The sequence below is a fragment of the Hoplias malabaricus genome, chromosome 1 (genome assembly GCF_029633855.1).
Source record: "Hoplias malabaricus isolate fHopMal1 chromosome 1, fHopMal1.hap1, whole genome shotgun sequence".
In the NCBI taxonomy this organism is placed as follows: Eukaryota; Metazoa; Chordata; class Actinopteri; order Characiformes; family Erythrinidae; genus Hoplias; species Hoplias malabaricus.
In genome coordinates this window covers 45,028,450-45,045,143 of record NC_089800.1, presented here as the reverse complement: position 1 = coordinate 45,045,143, position 16,694 = coordinate 45,028,450, and the positions used below count along the sequence as shown (strand labels likewise).

At 38.3% G+C, this 16,694-nt stretch overlaps 1 protein-coding gene across 1 annotated transcript; it reads left to right on the top strand.

Annotated features, from left to right (window-relative positions):
* Positions 1-218: 218 nt before the first annotated feature.
* Positions 219-6,048, top strand: exo5 (exonuclease 5). Its single transcript, XM_066682669.1, has 6 exons — positions 219-478; positions 2,293-2,368; positions 3,934-4,184; positions 4,290-4,394; positions 4,489-4,661; positions 5,151-6,048. Exons 1-6 carry the CDS (start codon positions 400-402, stop codon positions 5,607-5,609), a joined length of 1,143 nt encoding a protein of 380 aa, XP_066538766.1. The 5' UTR covers positions 219-399; the 3' UTR covers positions 5,610-6,048.
* The last annotated feature ends 10,646 nt before the right edge of the window (positions 6,049-16,694 follow it).

Genomic DNA, 16,694 nt, shown 5'->3' with positions numbered 1-16,694 from the left:
AAAAACCCAAGTTCAGCCCAGGTGGGCCTCATTAATATGTGATGACTGTGTATGTAATGGGACCTTAATTGGAGACTTAGTATAGAACTAGAACTAGTATAATTAGCTTTTTCTCAGCTTAATAAACTGGTTTGTTTTTGTGACGCTTTAGAGCTAATGACGGTGTGGGGGGCGTGTCCAGAGTCGAACAAGTCCAGGCGAGGCACTAACACCAGAGGAGGAGAGGAGAGGAGAGGAGGGAAAACCAAAGGTGGAGAAAAGCGGGGAGCAGTGAGACCTCTGACTTTATCGTTGATAAATAACGAATAGAGATTGTGATATAATACGAGATTGAAATGAGTCTCTGGATGTTCAGTGCTCCGTCTTTAATCGCGTAGAAACTGCGTCTCTGTCGGTTTAATGGAGCTGCGCAACGATGAGTGGGACGATATCAGCGACTCGGAGCTCCTCCACATCGAGATAGACCCTCACTGCTCGGGTAAATAACACACGAGTAGACGCACATAAAACTCCCAGCAGGCGCCCCGTCTCATCTTAATGCCGCGAATCGGCGAAGAATTTGAAAAGACGATGTAACAACAGATGAAAGTTTATAATCGTCCTCGAAACTGAAAGCACAACTTTATCTCTCCGTAATTTTAATACTGTTCTAAAATTAATTATTGAAATTAATAAAATCTGTAGTTCTGAAAAGGTTTGATTTGAAAAGGTGAGAGTACGCGTCTTGTTTAAAATGTTTGATTTGTGTCTGATGAATTTAGCATAAAGCAAGTGTGTCTGTAAAGGGCCATTGTGGACCTAGGAGATGTTCAAAACAAGTAGCAACACATCTGATCTTATGCGTTAAATAAGGTAGCCTCTGCTTTCTGGGAACGTCTGCTCTGGTTTTCTTTAAATGTATCCTGTGAATACACCAACCTTTTACATACACCTACTGTATGTACAAACCTGGCACATGTTATGTCTCTCATGAGTGAAGTCAGACAATTTACTTAATTTTAACATTGAAAGTAATTTTTTTGGATTGTAACTATTGATGTAGTGTGGTGTGTATATAATTACAGAAATATTCTGCCAAATATTGACAGTTGGTCAATAAATATATTTAAAAGAATTGTTAAAAACCTACTCAAATTATGGCCTACCCCGCCATTACTTCATTCAATCAGCTACATGTTACTTCAGAGCAATTTCATTAAACATTCAAAATCAATTGAAGTTTATTCTCAAAAATGCATCACCATGGGCCAACAATGGTTACATTTACCTAAATAAGAGGTGTAGTATGTCATGTGGGTTGAACATGATCAAATACAACTTGTTTAGAAACAATATCATCAAAGGTTCAAAAGCTATTGAATTTTTTAAAGAAAAATATATCACTACGAGCCAGTAATGGTTAAATTGACCAAATTAAGATGTGTAGTATGTCACGTGGGTTGAACTTGATCAAATACAACTTGTTTAGAAACAATATCATCAAAGTATCAAATACTGTTGAAATTTATTCTCAAAAACACATCACTACGGGCCAGTAATGGTTAAATTTACCAACGTAAGAGATGTAGTGTATGTAATGTGCGAGGTTCGTCACCTTCGCTTTTACTGTCTAGTGTAGTTTGTAAACGGTCCCTTAGCTCTCGCGGAGATGGCGGCGGCCCATAGAAAACAATATATGTCGTGTTTTTTAAATAGCAAACATTTCTGACATAAACTGAGTTGTAGCTGCTTGTCTTGGATCCCAAAAGCAATACTTTACAAGTATTAAGTCATTTGAATGCACCGATTGAGAGTTATTGAAGAAAGAAATCTGAATATGTGAATATGAAATCAACTTTACCCGAGTCCAATCAACACATCTTGGTGAGAGCCCAGATGAGCCTTAGCAAGAACCCATTGTGACCCGTTACTGACCCTGGGGCATTCAAATATGCGGCCAGTAGATCAGAGATGCTTGTACGCAGCTGAAGAGCCCCTATGGGCCCCAAAGGGTTGTGTTGGCTGGGTTATTTCTATATGTTCAAAACATTTTCATTTTCATACTAATTTGATGTGTGTGTTGTTGAATAACTAAAACAGTTGTACATGGCCCTTGTAGCAAGTATTGTATGCTTTGCAATAACTATCCAGAATAGTTAATATCTACATCATATGTACAATAAGAAACACTCAGGAACATGAAACTTGTCGTTAGCTACAACATAAATATGTCAGTCATATTACTATATCATAATAGTTATTATAATTATTCAGGACATATTTATAACTTTTTTGTACCAATGAATGTTTCAGATCATCCACCTCAACCATCGTGTAGTGGAACTGTCACAAGGAAAGACATCCCTTCCTCCCCATCATCACTTCACAGGTCATTTATTAATCTGTCATTCAAAGGAAGTAATGAAGAGTTTAATCTTGATGTTTAAACTGTCAGTCTGAGAGTGTTGGTTTATTTCTGTGGAAGGTTCTCACCTTTAACGTTAGCAGTCGTCTGTATGCCCTGCTAAGCAGTGTACACTGCTGCGGATGACTTTTTGAGAGCAGATATTTATTACCACCTGATCGCTGTTAATCAGTTGCAGACATTGTTTTTATAAGCAATATACAGAAGTTTTTAGCAATAGACAGAATTCTTCGTCAGGGGAGGTTTGTTGAGGGTGAAAACTGGGGTTGTGATATTCTCTTATTCTCTCTCCCTTCCCTGTCAACTCTCTTTGTTTGTTTCTCTATTATCTTATTTTGTATTATATTCATTGAATGTATATAGACTCACTCTCACATCTATGGACACTTTTGAGTCACCAGTCCACCTACCAACATGTGCTTTTGGACCATGGGAGGAAACCCACACAGGCACAGGCACAGGCACCCACAACACCCACCCGGCGCAGGACTCCAGAACCTCTGTGTTTCTGGAATTCTGTAGCAGCGACGCTACCTGCTGCACCACCGTGCCCCCCCCTAAAGGCCGTCCCATCACTACGGGTAGTTCCCTGTAAAGTGGACTACAGAGGGAATTCAGACATATTGGGTTCCCAAACCATAGTGTGTGAAAGTGTTTGGTTTGAAAAGAACTTCAGACAGCTTAAAGAATAGTGTGTAATAGTCTATCACTACAGGAAGTTGTCAGAGATATTTACACATCACTTTTTATTGGAGGGTTAAAACAGCTGGCACATTTTCTAATAGCAGCATATGAGAGTTACGTGCATGTACGCATGTTGTTAAACTAAGGTTTCATCAATCATTAATCAACTGGTGTAAACAAGACACAAACATAGCCCATGTCCATAAAATCCCCTTTGTTCCCATGTTATATACACAGTGTGATACATCAGTATGATACGTAGATGCTGTTCATTAGTTTGGCAGTTACTTTAGAACGCAAAGGAGAGGTCATAGAGTCTGAAGAAAGAGAGTTAACTGACTGAAGTTCATTTAACCAATGACTTCAACTTGCAGTGAATGCTTTTTTTTTTTTTTAAAAATAAGGTTTGCTTGCTAATAATTTGTAATAGGGCGGCACAGTGGCGCAGCATGTAGTGTCGCAGTCACACAGCTCCAGGGACGTGGAGGTTGTGCGTTCAATTCCCGCTCTGGGTGACTGTCTGTGAGGAGTTGGTGTGTTCTCCCTGTGTCTGCGTGGGTTTCCTCCGGGTGCTCCGGTTTCCTCCCACGGTCCAAAAACACACGTTGGTAGGTGGATTGGTGACTCAAAAAATGTCTGAGCGAATGTGTGTGTGTCTGTGTTGCCCTGTGAAGGACTGGCGCCCCCTCCAGGGTGTATTTCTGCCTTGTGCCCAATGATTCCAGGTAGGCTCTGGACCCACCGTGACTCTGAACTGGATAAACAGTTACAGATAATGAATGAGTAATTTGTAATGACCTTTGAAGCATATACAGTGTTAACTGAGTGTTTTAGTTGACTTATAGGACAGAGGAGTGCTTGGATAAAAGAATCATTGAAAGAGATGAAGAGAGGGGTGAGAAGAGGAAGAGAAACTCTGAGGGTGGACACAGTCCTTTGCTGCGTTTCATGAAACGCCATCTGAGTGTAACTCAGCTGTGTGAACAGACCTGGTGTGAGATGAAAGTTGAGTATGGCTTCAGAAAACCTCAGATCAGGAAAACAGAAAAGCAGCGAACTGAAGTGCAGACTGGTGCTAAAATTCATCTGGCAAGAGGTAAACAGATCGCCAACATTATGAAATATTACATTGTCTTGTGGTTTCATTATTTATTACGACATTTAAAATTTGATCTCATGTATTACATCTCTGTTCACACAGAGCTAGAGGTCCACACTGTTGTTCCTCTTCATGCCCAAAGCAGAGAAGATTCCTTTGCCATTAGGCTTCTTAACATTCTACATATGATTCCCAAATTAGAAGCAGGTATGTTGGGAGAGATCAAATGTAATTTTTGTTGCATGCAGAACATCAAATTCTTATGTTTATCTGTGCACTGTGTATTGTTGTTTGGTTTCAGGGAAGTGTGTGCGTGAGATTCCAGTGTTTGGTGTAGTAGAAGGTGTGCATCTTAAGGGCGTCATTGATGAGCTGAGCTACAACCAGAAGGGGGAGCTGGTGTTGAATGAACTGAAAACCCGCAGACAGGAAACTCTTCCTGGAGCTGCACAGAGCCTTGGCCACAGCCTTCAGGTGTGTTCAGTAAAATGAAATTTCTGTAGGATCCTTATTCTGAGATTTTACTCTAAACCGTACATGTACAGGTATGCTGAAAACAATTTTGATTTCAGTAATATTTATACCAGATGTGTTAGATAAGTAACGTGTAGTAATGTAATTCATAAGGGTCTAACCTTATTTAGAAAAATTAATCTTCCTAACCGCACATTATAGGAAATACCATGAGTACTGGTGACATGACATGAGCCATACCTCAAAGAGTAATTGTATAAAAGCTTTGCGCTCCTCTACTGCTGCCCATACAGATGTGCTGCATAAATGAAACAGTAGTAGCAAACTGGAAATAAAATGCAGAATTTTTTTCCCATTTAAATCTGTTGTTTGACCCAAAGCTTTTTTTTACAAATATGTTTTTCTAACAAATTTGAGCACAAAATATCTTTTTAACTTAAGTTCTGTATGTTCAATATATTAGACATGTTTTCTCCTTGTGTGTGATAGGTGGGTTTGTATAAGATTCTGTTTGATGGAATGGTCAGAGGGGGATTGAGGAGAGAGCACATCATAGATCATTTCAAACTTAAAGCATCTATGGCGCTTGGAAATGAAATTCAGAAACATTCCGCAAAAATCGGGATCCAGGTAACCACTCTTGGTGAACTGGTGGACACTTTACTCATGGTCCTGTCATGTACTGATGTGCCGAGAATCGACCTCCTGCAGATAGAGTACCGCCACCAGGACTCGAACAACCTCATTGGCAGCAGGGTTGTCCCCTATGATGAAGCCCAGCTACGATCAGAGCTCCAGGGCTATCTGGCCTATTGGACTGGCCAGAGGGAGCCCAGAGGAGTGGATATTGAGGAAGCATGGAAGTGCAGGATGTGTCCCTATGATCAGATTTGTGTCTGGAGAAAGAACAGATCACAAGCACCTGAGATTCTTCACACCAACAAGTGAACTGATGTTCAGCGATTTATAATTTGCACTGGCTGAAGTTGTGGGACTGAGTATTAATAATGTGTTTTATTTATAATATTTTAAGAATTTTAATTATATTATCTCCAATTTTCTACTAAGAATAAGCTGTAATTTCTGAATAATTGTGAATGAATTTTAATGTGAATAATATGCACTGATTCCATGTGAAAATTTTATATAAACATCATGTACTAAGTTCATGTTAACAAGTTGACCAAAATATAGTGTGTGTGTGTGTGTATTATATATATAAACTTAATTTTAAGCTTTATCCAATATTAATATTTTAAAAAGTTATATTAAGCAGACAAAAAATTGTGTTGGGTGTGCTCTTGAGTACTGGAGTGCTTGTCACTGAACGGTCTAAGTGTTACAAATTACATGTATGAAGTAACTGAACTGAAGAGCTCAGCAGAAAATAAACAGACTAACATACAAATTAAAGAATGTGCCATTCGTCTGTTTAAAGTTAAAGATGTTTCCAAAGGTCTATTTAATCACAGTGGGCTTAAGTAAGATAAAACCTTGTGTGTGAAGTTAATATAAACTGTTACCGTGACAAATATATTAAACCACACAACATATTAGCATTATGTTTTCTGTGTTAACTGGATAAACAAATGCTGTTTATAAAAGTTTTGCAGTAAACATTTGATATCTGCTCCTGTAACCAGTCAGTGTTAGAAGTGTCGTTCTTTGGATTGGAAAAATATTTTAGTATATTTGAAAGGCGGTGTAATATTTTTCTCTGATCACTTGCATCGTTTGACGTTAAAATATAAAGAAATGTACATCAATTATATGAATGTAATCGAAAGGATTGGTTGAATGTTAACCATTAGGTGGCGCTGTCGTCCTGTATTTCTGTGAAAATTTGAACGCGACGAGATTAACGGTAAGATGAAACAAAGACTCATTTCTGTTTTGTGAAATGTCCAAACACGGGAACGCGCTGTTTACTCTGAACTTGTCGAATCCCTTGACATTGCAGTGTTCTCTGACGTCATTATGTGACATTTACTGCCAAAATTAAAGACATTTTAAAGTGAGAAGCGCGGTAGATTTATTGCAGTGGCTTGTTTGCCCGTGAGGCCAAAAGACACTAGAAAAAGCAGGGTGTGTTTATTGGGCTCAGTAACTGAGTCTACAGTGAGAGCTGTATTGCTGGCTTGTGGTCAGCATTGTATCATACTGCAGGCCTCTGGAGCACGTCCTCATTATCACTGTACCATGGAGGGGCTGAGAACATTGGAAACACCTCATAGATCCCCACAGGACAGAGATCATCCACAATCCAATCACATACACAGTGTCACAAAAACTGTTCACTGAATTCTCAAAAGAAGAGCATTAATATTGGAACTGGCCAGACAACAGAGGACAGAAAACAAAATAAATCTTAAAGGGAGTGTGTTTGAACTGGTGCATTGTTCAGTGATATTAGCCAGATCGCTCCGGTTTCTTTTATTGCCTCAGAGATAGTGTAACATGAAGAGAAGGCTTCTTTCAATCTGTATGTGCCTTTTAAACACATTCAAAAGCACTAAGACCCAAGGGCCACTCACCAAAAGCACACTTTTGTAATGTAAGTGACATGACTGAAATCTATACTGCAGAAATATTGTTAGTATGAGTATTAAATTAAATGTTTATTTTGGTACCGTATCTGTGAATATATATATACAACTAACAATAATGGAAGCTCAAATCACAGTTATCTATCTAGCATTGTGCCTAAATAATCTCAATCTGCATCCAGCAGTGCAGTTATAGGCATACGTGATATCTAATACCGTAGAGAAGGGCAGAGAAATATATAAAAGTTTATATTTTTTAATTATGTATTTACTGCCACATCAATCCACCCATCCACACATCACTGACCTGTTTCCGACTAACCTCATTATATTTTTGTGGCATTACACAACTTTGCACAGTCTTTGCACTGTATTCAGTTTAATATAGGGATCCAATGATTGCATTATGGTGTTATTTACATTTTGCATCTACTCAGAAAAAAATGACAGGTATAATAGTGTAACTCACAGTATAAACAGTGTAAATTAGGGTGACCAGATCTGAGATGGTGAAAAGGAGTCTCCGGGGGAAGGGGGGTGCGTCTCCTCTGACGTGCAGACTGACCAATTAAATGTTTACAGAGAAGGTTATCGACCAATAACGGTAGCGCTACAGTCTGACCGTCCAATCAGAAGATTCTAGACTACTTCACCACTCCCCCTTCTCACTCAAGCGAACCAATCGGAGCAGGGGAGGGCGGGACTAGTTTGTGAACGAAACGCTTCTCGAAGTTCTGTGTAAGCTCTAGAAAAACAACATCCCGGACGTTTGTGAAATTCCGCCCGGACATTTTTTAAGTCTAAAAAGAGGACATGTCCGCGTAAAAGAGGACGTCTGGTCACCCTAGTGTTTAAGGTACAATATTGGTTTTAAATTTTTATTACAGAAACATGTAGCACAAATGAACAAATTTAAGTCTTGTAGATTTAACTGGGCTTACAAACTAAACACACCTTCTAAATCAACAAGTTATATAGAACATGGTACCCTCAGTGAAAGTAATTAATATGTATCCTTGAGGGTACAACCACCATGACAGTTCTTTTGAGAGTGTAGTAAGCCCCTTTTCTTGAAACAGGACTTGTATTTAAATACATTTCCTTACTTTTATGAGCACCGTGTGCATCGTTTTACACAAAAACAGATTTAATTTATCCTCAACAAGTACTGCACAAACTGCATGCCTAAATTATCATACACTTCCCTGAAACCACTCTGAGTTGTCAAGTAATCTTAAAATAGATTTGCTGATGTGGTTTCTGCCACTTTATGACATATTCTTATTTATAATAATGGAAAATGTACTGAAACATTTCCAAGACATATACAAGACCCCAAATAACGGCTGCTACAATTGTATATACATGTATTTATCATAGTTTGTCCCTTTTTTGATCACAGAAGCAAACAAATGCCAAACAGATCTTGGATGGCAGTGACTTTTGGAGTATAGGGGAAAATTCTTTTTTCAATCAGTCCTCAAAAGCAGCTGGGGCCTTTTGTAATCCACTCTAAACCAGTGGTGGACAATGTACAAAGTTTTGTTATAAAGGTTTAGTTAGTTATCAAAAGTAGAAGTAGGTCTATAGCATGATATTGCAGCCTTCAATGTTATATTAATTTGATGAACGGTTTCTATTAAGTCCTGGTCAAATGCAGACATTAAAAAATGAACTGGAAGCCCATAACTTTTACAGTTCATCAAAATAATACAACTGCATTTAAAAAGTAACCTCTTACTGCAGTTCCCATAAAGGTTACTGGGTTAACACGAAGGAAATCGAGTAGCATATTTTTAATTTGTGAAATAAAATACAAAATGTACTATTTTTCCTCATGAAATATTGTTGTCAAGTGAATGCTATGAAATGTTTGTACATAACATCTGTACTTTGTTCATCCATGTTGACTGCAGCTCCAGCCTGTAGACTCTGCCTCATGCTGTCTGCAAAGCTAAAATTAGAGAGAGCAGTGATGTAGACTGCTGAGGTAGAGGGTTGCCATTTGCAACTTGCTAAGTCTTGAGTGGACCCTGTACTATTTGTACTTTCCTCTAAATTATAGAAGAAAAAGCCTTGCCTGCCCACCTGCACACAGGAGGCCCTGCAATACATCTGCACTAATGAAGTCACTCAGGCGCTAATGACCCACTCATTCAGCCTCCTAAAAGCTCTCCTGCCCACCCAGCTGCTGTTAAAATGCTCCTTCTCTTCACCCTGACCCTCTGCAAACACACACTCACCTGCAGTACTGAGGAGCAGTAATGGGCTCCACTGGTTCACACATTGTTTGTTCTTCTCGCTGATAGCCAGTAAGCTCACTTCCTGATGGGCCTAATCGGCATACATAGCTCAAAAGCATGCTATTTACAAGATACTATAAAGCTGCTGAAAGAACGAAGTGTTTATCCCCCCTCGAGCCTCCCCTCAGCACTCTACATGGAATAGGAAGATGCTGCAAAATAAGAACGTGTGTAGGAGGTGAACAGTGTCATAGGTGACATTTTGTGACTATACATAGAAGGGGCTTGAATATGGTCTGTATATTGAAACTAAGCTGATAGTTGTGTCTGTGATATCACAAACCTGGTACTTTTAGCTCCATCCATAAATGTTAAAGAAGTAAGGACTGTTTCCAAAACAAGGTGCAGAGCAGAGCAGAGCAATCAATCAGAACAGGACACATACACATATACGTCATAGTCACAATGCTACAGCAACAAAATCTATATTTTGGCAGAAGTTTTTGACTGTGGACAAAAAACGAAATCAAGAGGTATGGGCCTTTAAAGCAACTCAGAAGTTATTTTTCCAACCGTAGCCCTGCTCAGGGAAGATTTGTCAATTTAATGGATGATGCTGTGTAGGATTATCACTGGTTATATTAATCCCAGTTGGGGAATCAATCATTTGTTTGAAGTAAAGATGGCAGGAGCATGTTTTCCCTTAGTCCTCTGGCAATATTTATCGAGCTCAAGAGAATAGCTGTCCTCAAGACAAAAAAGCATGTGACCTGTGCCTGTAGAAGGAGAAGACATAAAAAGGGTACCAGTTTAATATGAGTAAACGTCCATGCCTTTTCTAAAGTCGATTAACCTTTTAAACAGACCACATGGTGAAACTCTGGTTAAAGGCTCCAGTCTCCTCCTCTTTTTTCCTGGTGCCTACTCCATGATTTATATGACGTATAATTCATTTTTAACTGACTGTTTTCCAGCATTTCATTCTATTTAAGTAGACTGTTTCTCCGTTTGTGTTTGTCATTATCACTGACATATGCACATTCATTCTGTCCACTGTGCTGTATTGTGCCTGACCCAAAAACATTCTAGGCTGAAATATTACTTACAAATTTCACAATTTATGGATGGGTATAAAACAATCAGCCACAACATTAAAACCACGGACACATAACATGAATTGCATTGAATATTTCTTCACAATTCATACAGTTCTTGAAGTTGATGTATTGGAAGTAGGAAACCTGGAGAAGCAACTTTTACAAAGACCAGATTGTGGGGAATAGACAAATGGGTCAGAACATCTCCAATACAGCAGGTCTTGTGGGTGTTCCTGGTACCTGTGCATTACAGACTGTGTAAAAGTGGTTGTGTAGCTTGAGATGGATCAGATTTTTCATGCTAGTACCTGCACAATGAAGAAAAGTGTTAAATCAGGGGACAGGCAGTTATGTTAATATAAAGCTGGTGTGGCTGTAGGTTTTTATTCCATCAAAGCAGGAGCACACCCTGTATAACTATCCAGTGGTTAAAGACTGAGTCTAGTTGATTACACAAGCAGCAACAAAAACTAATGGCATTGGTATCTTTCAGCTAGACAATGCCATTTGCCACATTACAAACATTCTTCAGGAAAGGTTTGAGGAACATTATAAAGAGTTTAAGTTGTTGACTTTCCCTCTAAAGTACCCAGAACTTATTCCAAATAAGCATCTATGGCATGTGCTGGATACAAAGTCAGATCCATCTCACAATTCCCAGTACATATATATCTGTTACTACGATATTAGTACCACTGGAGAGACACGTTCAGAGGTTTTGTAGAATTAATGCTTCAACAGGGCAGAACTATTTATATGGAACAAGGGGGACATACACTATACTAGACTCTTTCATTTTGTTTCCATTAAAAAAAAAACATAATTCAAAACAGGCATTTAACTTCCAAATAGGCATTAAACTTATAAAAGGCATCTGCAGTGGAGTTTTAAAATATGTTCTCATTAAAATACTGCTAGTTTACAAGAGTTAAGCAAACCTTGTAAAATGATTGTAGGTATGAGTTTATTGTGATGTCTGATCTAGGGCAGTTTTGTCACTAGGGCAAAGTTAGAGCTCCACCCAGGCCTGGTTGGAGATCCCCCACACTATGATATTATCCAGGCCTTGAGGGGGGAGTGGAACCCATGAGGCCCAAAAACTGAGCTGGAGAAATTCCCTGGCTCTGCATCTCTGACCACCAGCCAGCCACAACCTCAATCCAAGTGTCAGCATCAGTCCAGAGACAAAATAAAATAAAATAAAATAAAACCGGCATTGGTTTTCTGCCCCATCTCACAGACCTCTGGGCCTACTGTAAATTCAGTTTTGCTGACATTCACTACTTTACTGCTCCAGTGACATATACACCCCACATGTACAGGTTCATATTTCTAACAGGGGTCCCTTATAAGTTTGTCCATTTAAAGAGCTGTAGTTCTATAAATTTATTAATTTATGTTAATAGCCAACAATTTGACTATGGTTCCAAAATTTACCACATGAAATAAAATACAAAATGGTTTATGTAGAAGAAGTATATTCAAGTAATAATCGAGCATAATAGCACAGTGACTAAACCGAGTTGACATATAGAATATTTATTACACGAATAACACTTATTAAATGTCTTATGCTGTTCACTGTCAGACTTACTCCATTTATAGACTAGAACTCAAAAACCTCTTATAAACATACACTTGCCAGTTGCTGGAGAGTATAATGGCTGAATTTTTACTCTGAGATATGTAGGACAAACCATTAGATCACAGACACATCATAAAACATAATGATTTTGGTTTATATACAAAAAATTGTCTTATATCATTTTACATAAAGATTTTATAACTTGTCCATATCTCTTGGGCTTTAACAGGCAATATCTAAATAAGAGCGATTCATTTAAATACTGTGCTCTGATTATTTAGCTGGGTTTGTTTTTTTTTGGACTAAAACACATAATTATTTTAGGAGTAAGACAAAAGACGACTTATTTATTGGATAGTTGGTATATTCGAAAATATAATGACACAACACTTAAACTAATATTTATTGAAACGTGGGGTGTACATAAACACATTGTAGCATGGAGTGTAAATAAACGTAATACTTCATAATCAGAAATATCAAATAAAAAATCAGAAAAGTACCTTTATTTTAAAGACACAGAACAGATTGATTTGCAGGGACCTACAGTTATCCAGTGTGTATCATTCTTACACCTGTAAATCAAACCCAATTTGTAAAGTGCTGTAAAAATATAAACAATCCGTATTTATAGAGTTGACTTGTATTTTTGAAGGGGGCTGCATTTTGCCACTGCAATAATCAACATAAGCCCAGTCATAACATTTGTACTATCCACAGACTTTGTCTGTTTATACCTCCTGCCTGGACAAATGCATCAAAACAGCTGTACATGCCCAGAGTGACAAATTGATAATAAGATTTTTATAATTTGATTCATATTTAATTCAATTATTTATATTTGTATTGATTTCTGTATTTCCACATTACAGTAAAAAACTATTCACACGTTTAGATGTTTACTTTAATCAAAGCGTGGACATATATGTCCTGCTTATGACATGTTTCACAAGGTCTGGCAAAGAAAGGTGAGAGACTGATGTTGGATTAGAAGGCCCGGCTTCAAACTCCATTCTACTTCATGCCAAATCTGTTTAATGGGGTGGGGGTCAAGTTTGTCCACACCAGACTCACCCAACCATGTCTTAAATGAACCTTGATTTGTGCACTGGAGCAGAGCTACACATTTCCTACAGTTGGAAGTAAACAAATGTCTTAGTTTGATAAAGCATTAAGAACCTTGTTACATGATGCAATTTAGATTCACATTTATTTTCCTGCTCATATTTATCCTAAAATGTTTCATGATTTTCATCAGATGTGTTTTTTATGAAATCTACCATTGATACTTGAAATGTTAAGAAAATGAACGTTAAAAATAAAAGCAATTATTCATCCATCTATCCATCCATTATCCGTAATCGCTTATCCAATTTAGGGTCATGGAGTCTACCCGGAATCACTGGGAGCACGGCAGGAACGCACCCCGAAGGGGGCGCCAGTCCTACACAGAGCGACACACACACACACAGACACTTCTGAGTCGCCAATCCACCTACCAATGTGTGTATTTTTACCTTGTGAGGAAACCAGAGCACCCGGAAGAAACCCACGCAGACACAGGGAGAACCCACCACACTCCTCACAGACAGTCACCCGGAGCAGGACTTGAACCCTCAACCTCCAGGTCCCTGGAGTTGTGTGCTGCAACAATTACAAGTATTTAATTTGATTAAATGAATTGTGACTTTTAACATTTCACAATTAAAGGACAAATATAAGATCTGGAAAAAAAATCATTTTACTCATTGAAAAAAGGTTCTCTTGCTAACATTAGCTCTGTGGTATTTTGCAGCTTCTTGAAAGCCCGAAAGCTTATTGTTTCCTGTCTGTTCAGGAAAGTGGAAGTCATTAGGGTATCATAGCAGGCTTTTACCATCTTCTTTTGAGGACCTTAGGGGCTTTTGTTGTGCATGCTGTGTGCAGATAAGAAGGGTTTTGCCTATTCTTTTTGAAGGCTGGCAAGCTAAGGGCTATTAAGAACTGGAGGCCACAGAAAGAGCTGCCTGTAGTATCTGCTGGAGGGTATTAGTCTTTCTTGGAGGAACCCATTAGTGAAGGCAAAAAATAGCCCTGATTGAAGTGGAAATTAAGCAAGCAGAGGATTCTACTGCAGATGGTACGATAAGAACAAGCCTCATTTCCACTTCTGTGTTTGTGGGCAGTTCTGTGGGAAAAAAATCACAAAGTAATCAAGAAGGAAATCTGTGCACTGGAGTACATCCAATATAAACTCATTGGTTTAATTAAATGGTAGTTGACACTGACACTGTTGAGCAGGAAGTCCAGTCAGATGTTCTTCTCAGTGACCAAAGGGCAAATGGAGAGTGTGCTCACTAAGTATGGCACAAACAGTTGGCTGTTGGCAAAAACTGCTGCAAGGCCTCTGAATAAAAACAGAATCCAGAACTGCTCAAAGCTGAGTAGGAAGCTGAAGTGAGACAGTGGAAGAAATTCCTGACACCTTAGTGGCCGACTACTTAGAGGCCTTTTCCCTTCACCGATCAATAGGAGCTCTGTTTTTTTTTTCACCATCAGAGTGTCTTTGGAGTTGTGGATTCAGCAGATTCACAATGTGTGATGTTTTGTGTTTGGCCATGTGGAAGGGTGTAATGTCCCTCTGGGTCACAGGCCTCTCTCTCTCTCTCTCTCTCTCTCTCTGAGACACATACAAAAAACCTTCATCTTGAAATGAATTCATTAGCTATTTTTAGCACAAATTAAGCATGCACTCATTTGCCAAGTGAGAGCACATTTGACCATTATAAGAAAATTTAATTTGTGAATGAATTCTGTTTTTTTAAATGACACATTAGGAATACTAAGTAACACAGTCTTCTCTTTGGGAAATTAGATTTGTATCAAATTTGATACTAAAGCATTTCCTTTCCCTTTAAATGTTTTTTCTAAAGGCTGCTTTGAGAGTACAATTTGTTGTATGTTTTTCTGTTAGATGTTTCTCAGAATCCAGCATGCACATGACTAAATGATTTTTAATAGACATTATTCTCTGTACTGTTTAATACACAGAAGGTCCTTTAAGTCAGTCATATCAGCTTGTGTGTCATACTGTTTTTATTCATAACAGTGCTCTTGTCCGGTCATCTGGCCTGTTCTCTGAGTGTAAACAAGGTTTATTCTAAGGAGGACAAAACTGTGGGACTCCTAGAGAGCTAAAACAAGCTTTATGTACTTCACTGACAGTTACTAATGTTGCTAATGAGTAAGTTAGACCTGGGCTGTTTTTGAAATTCTAGTAGGAAAAATACACTGGAGTGTTTTTTTAATTTGATATTACTTCAACATGGTACCAGTCACAGTACAGACCTCTGAGGTGTGCACAATTGTTGGCTCAAATAAACACAACATACTCAAATGCAACACATTTATTTTTCTGTGTATGATTATTCCTCTGAAATGTTCTATTGGTTATTACAAATGCCCTTTTCCAAAAAAGCTGGGACACAGTGCAATAAAATAAAATAAAATAAATTCATTTATTTTCTGTGTCTGCTTATCCAGTTTAGGGTCGTGGTGGGTCCAGAGCCTACCTGGAATCACTGGGCACAAGGCAGGAACACACTCTGGAGCGGGTGCCAGTCCTTCACAGGGCAACACACATTCACACCTACAGACACTTTTCTGAATAACAATTCCACCTACCACTGTGTGTTTTTGGACAGTGGGAGGAAACCGGAGCACCTGGAGGAAACCCACACGGATACAGGGAGAACACACCAAACTCCTCACAGACAGTTTCCTGGGGCGGAACTTGAACCCACAACCTCTAGGTCCCTGAAGTTGTGTGACCGCGACACTACCTGCTATGCCACCATGCTGTGCAAATAAAATTCAATTAATTTCAATGCTTTAATGTGCAAATCATTACATCCCATATTTAACTGAAAATATTAGAAAGACACAATTTCAACTGTTCAAACTGAGACATTTTTGAAAAATATATGCCCATGTTAAATTTGATGACAGCAACCAATTTCAAAAATTAACTGGGACAAGGGCAAGTTTACCACTGTGTTCCATCACCTCTACTTACAACAACATTCTGAAAAGCTTTGGGAACTAAGAAGACCAGTTGCTGTAGTTATGAATGTGAAATGTTTTCACATTTTTGCTTGTTACTGGATTTCTGCTGCTCAGGTCTCCATTATAGTTACATAAGAGTTTTTTTTTTCGTAATGCACCATTTGTGACAGGTCTGTAATATTTCTTGCTCAAATAAGCATAACAAGGCTTTTACTGAAAAAGACGTTGTCTGGATGGCATCATGTTTGTCCAAAACCTGTATACACCATAGGGAATTAACCATGGCATCAGAGATGTGCAATATGAAGGACCAAAAATGACCAGAAATATGAATAAATACATAAATGAACACTTAAATAAACAAATAATTTGTTTAATATATATAAAAGATTAATTATATTTTTTTTCATGAAAAAGGGCATATTTAAAGAAATGCCTCAAATCTATTTAAATATTTTCATACATCAACTTTAATTTCATATTAATATTTAATACATCGACTCAAAAGTGTCCATAGA

Coding starts and splice junctions, on each gene's coding strand:
- exo5 (XM_066682669.1), top strand. CDS start 400: ATGGAGCTGCGCAACGATGAGTGGGACGATATCAGCGACTCGGAGCTC. Junction 479..2,292: donor GATAGACCCTCACTGCTCGG/GTAAATAACACA, acceptor TGAATGTTTCAG/ATCATCCACCTCAACCATCG. Junction 4,185..4,289: donor TAAAATTCATCTGGCAAGAG/GTAAACAGATCG, acceptor CTGTTCACACAG/AGCTAGAGGTCCACACTGTT.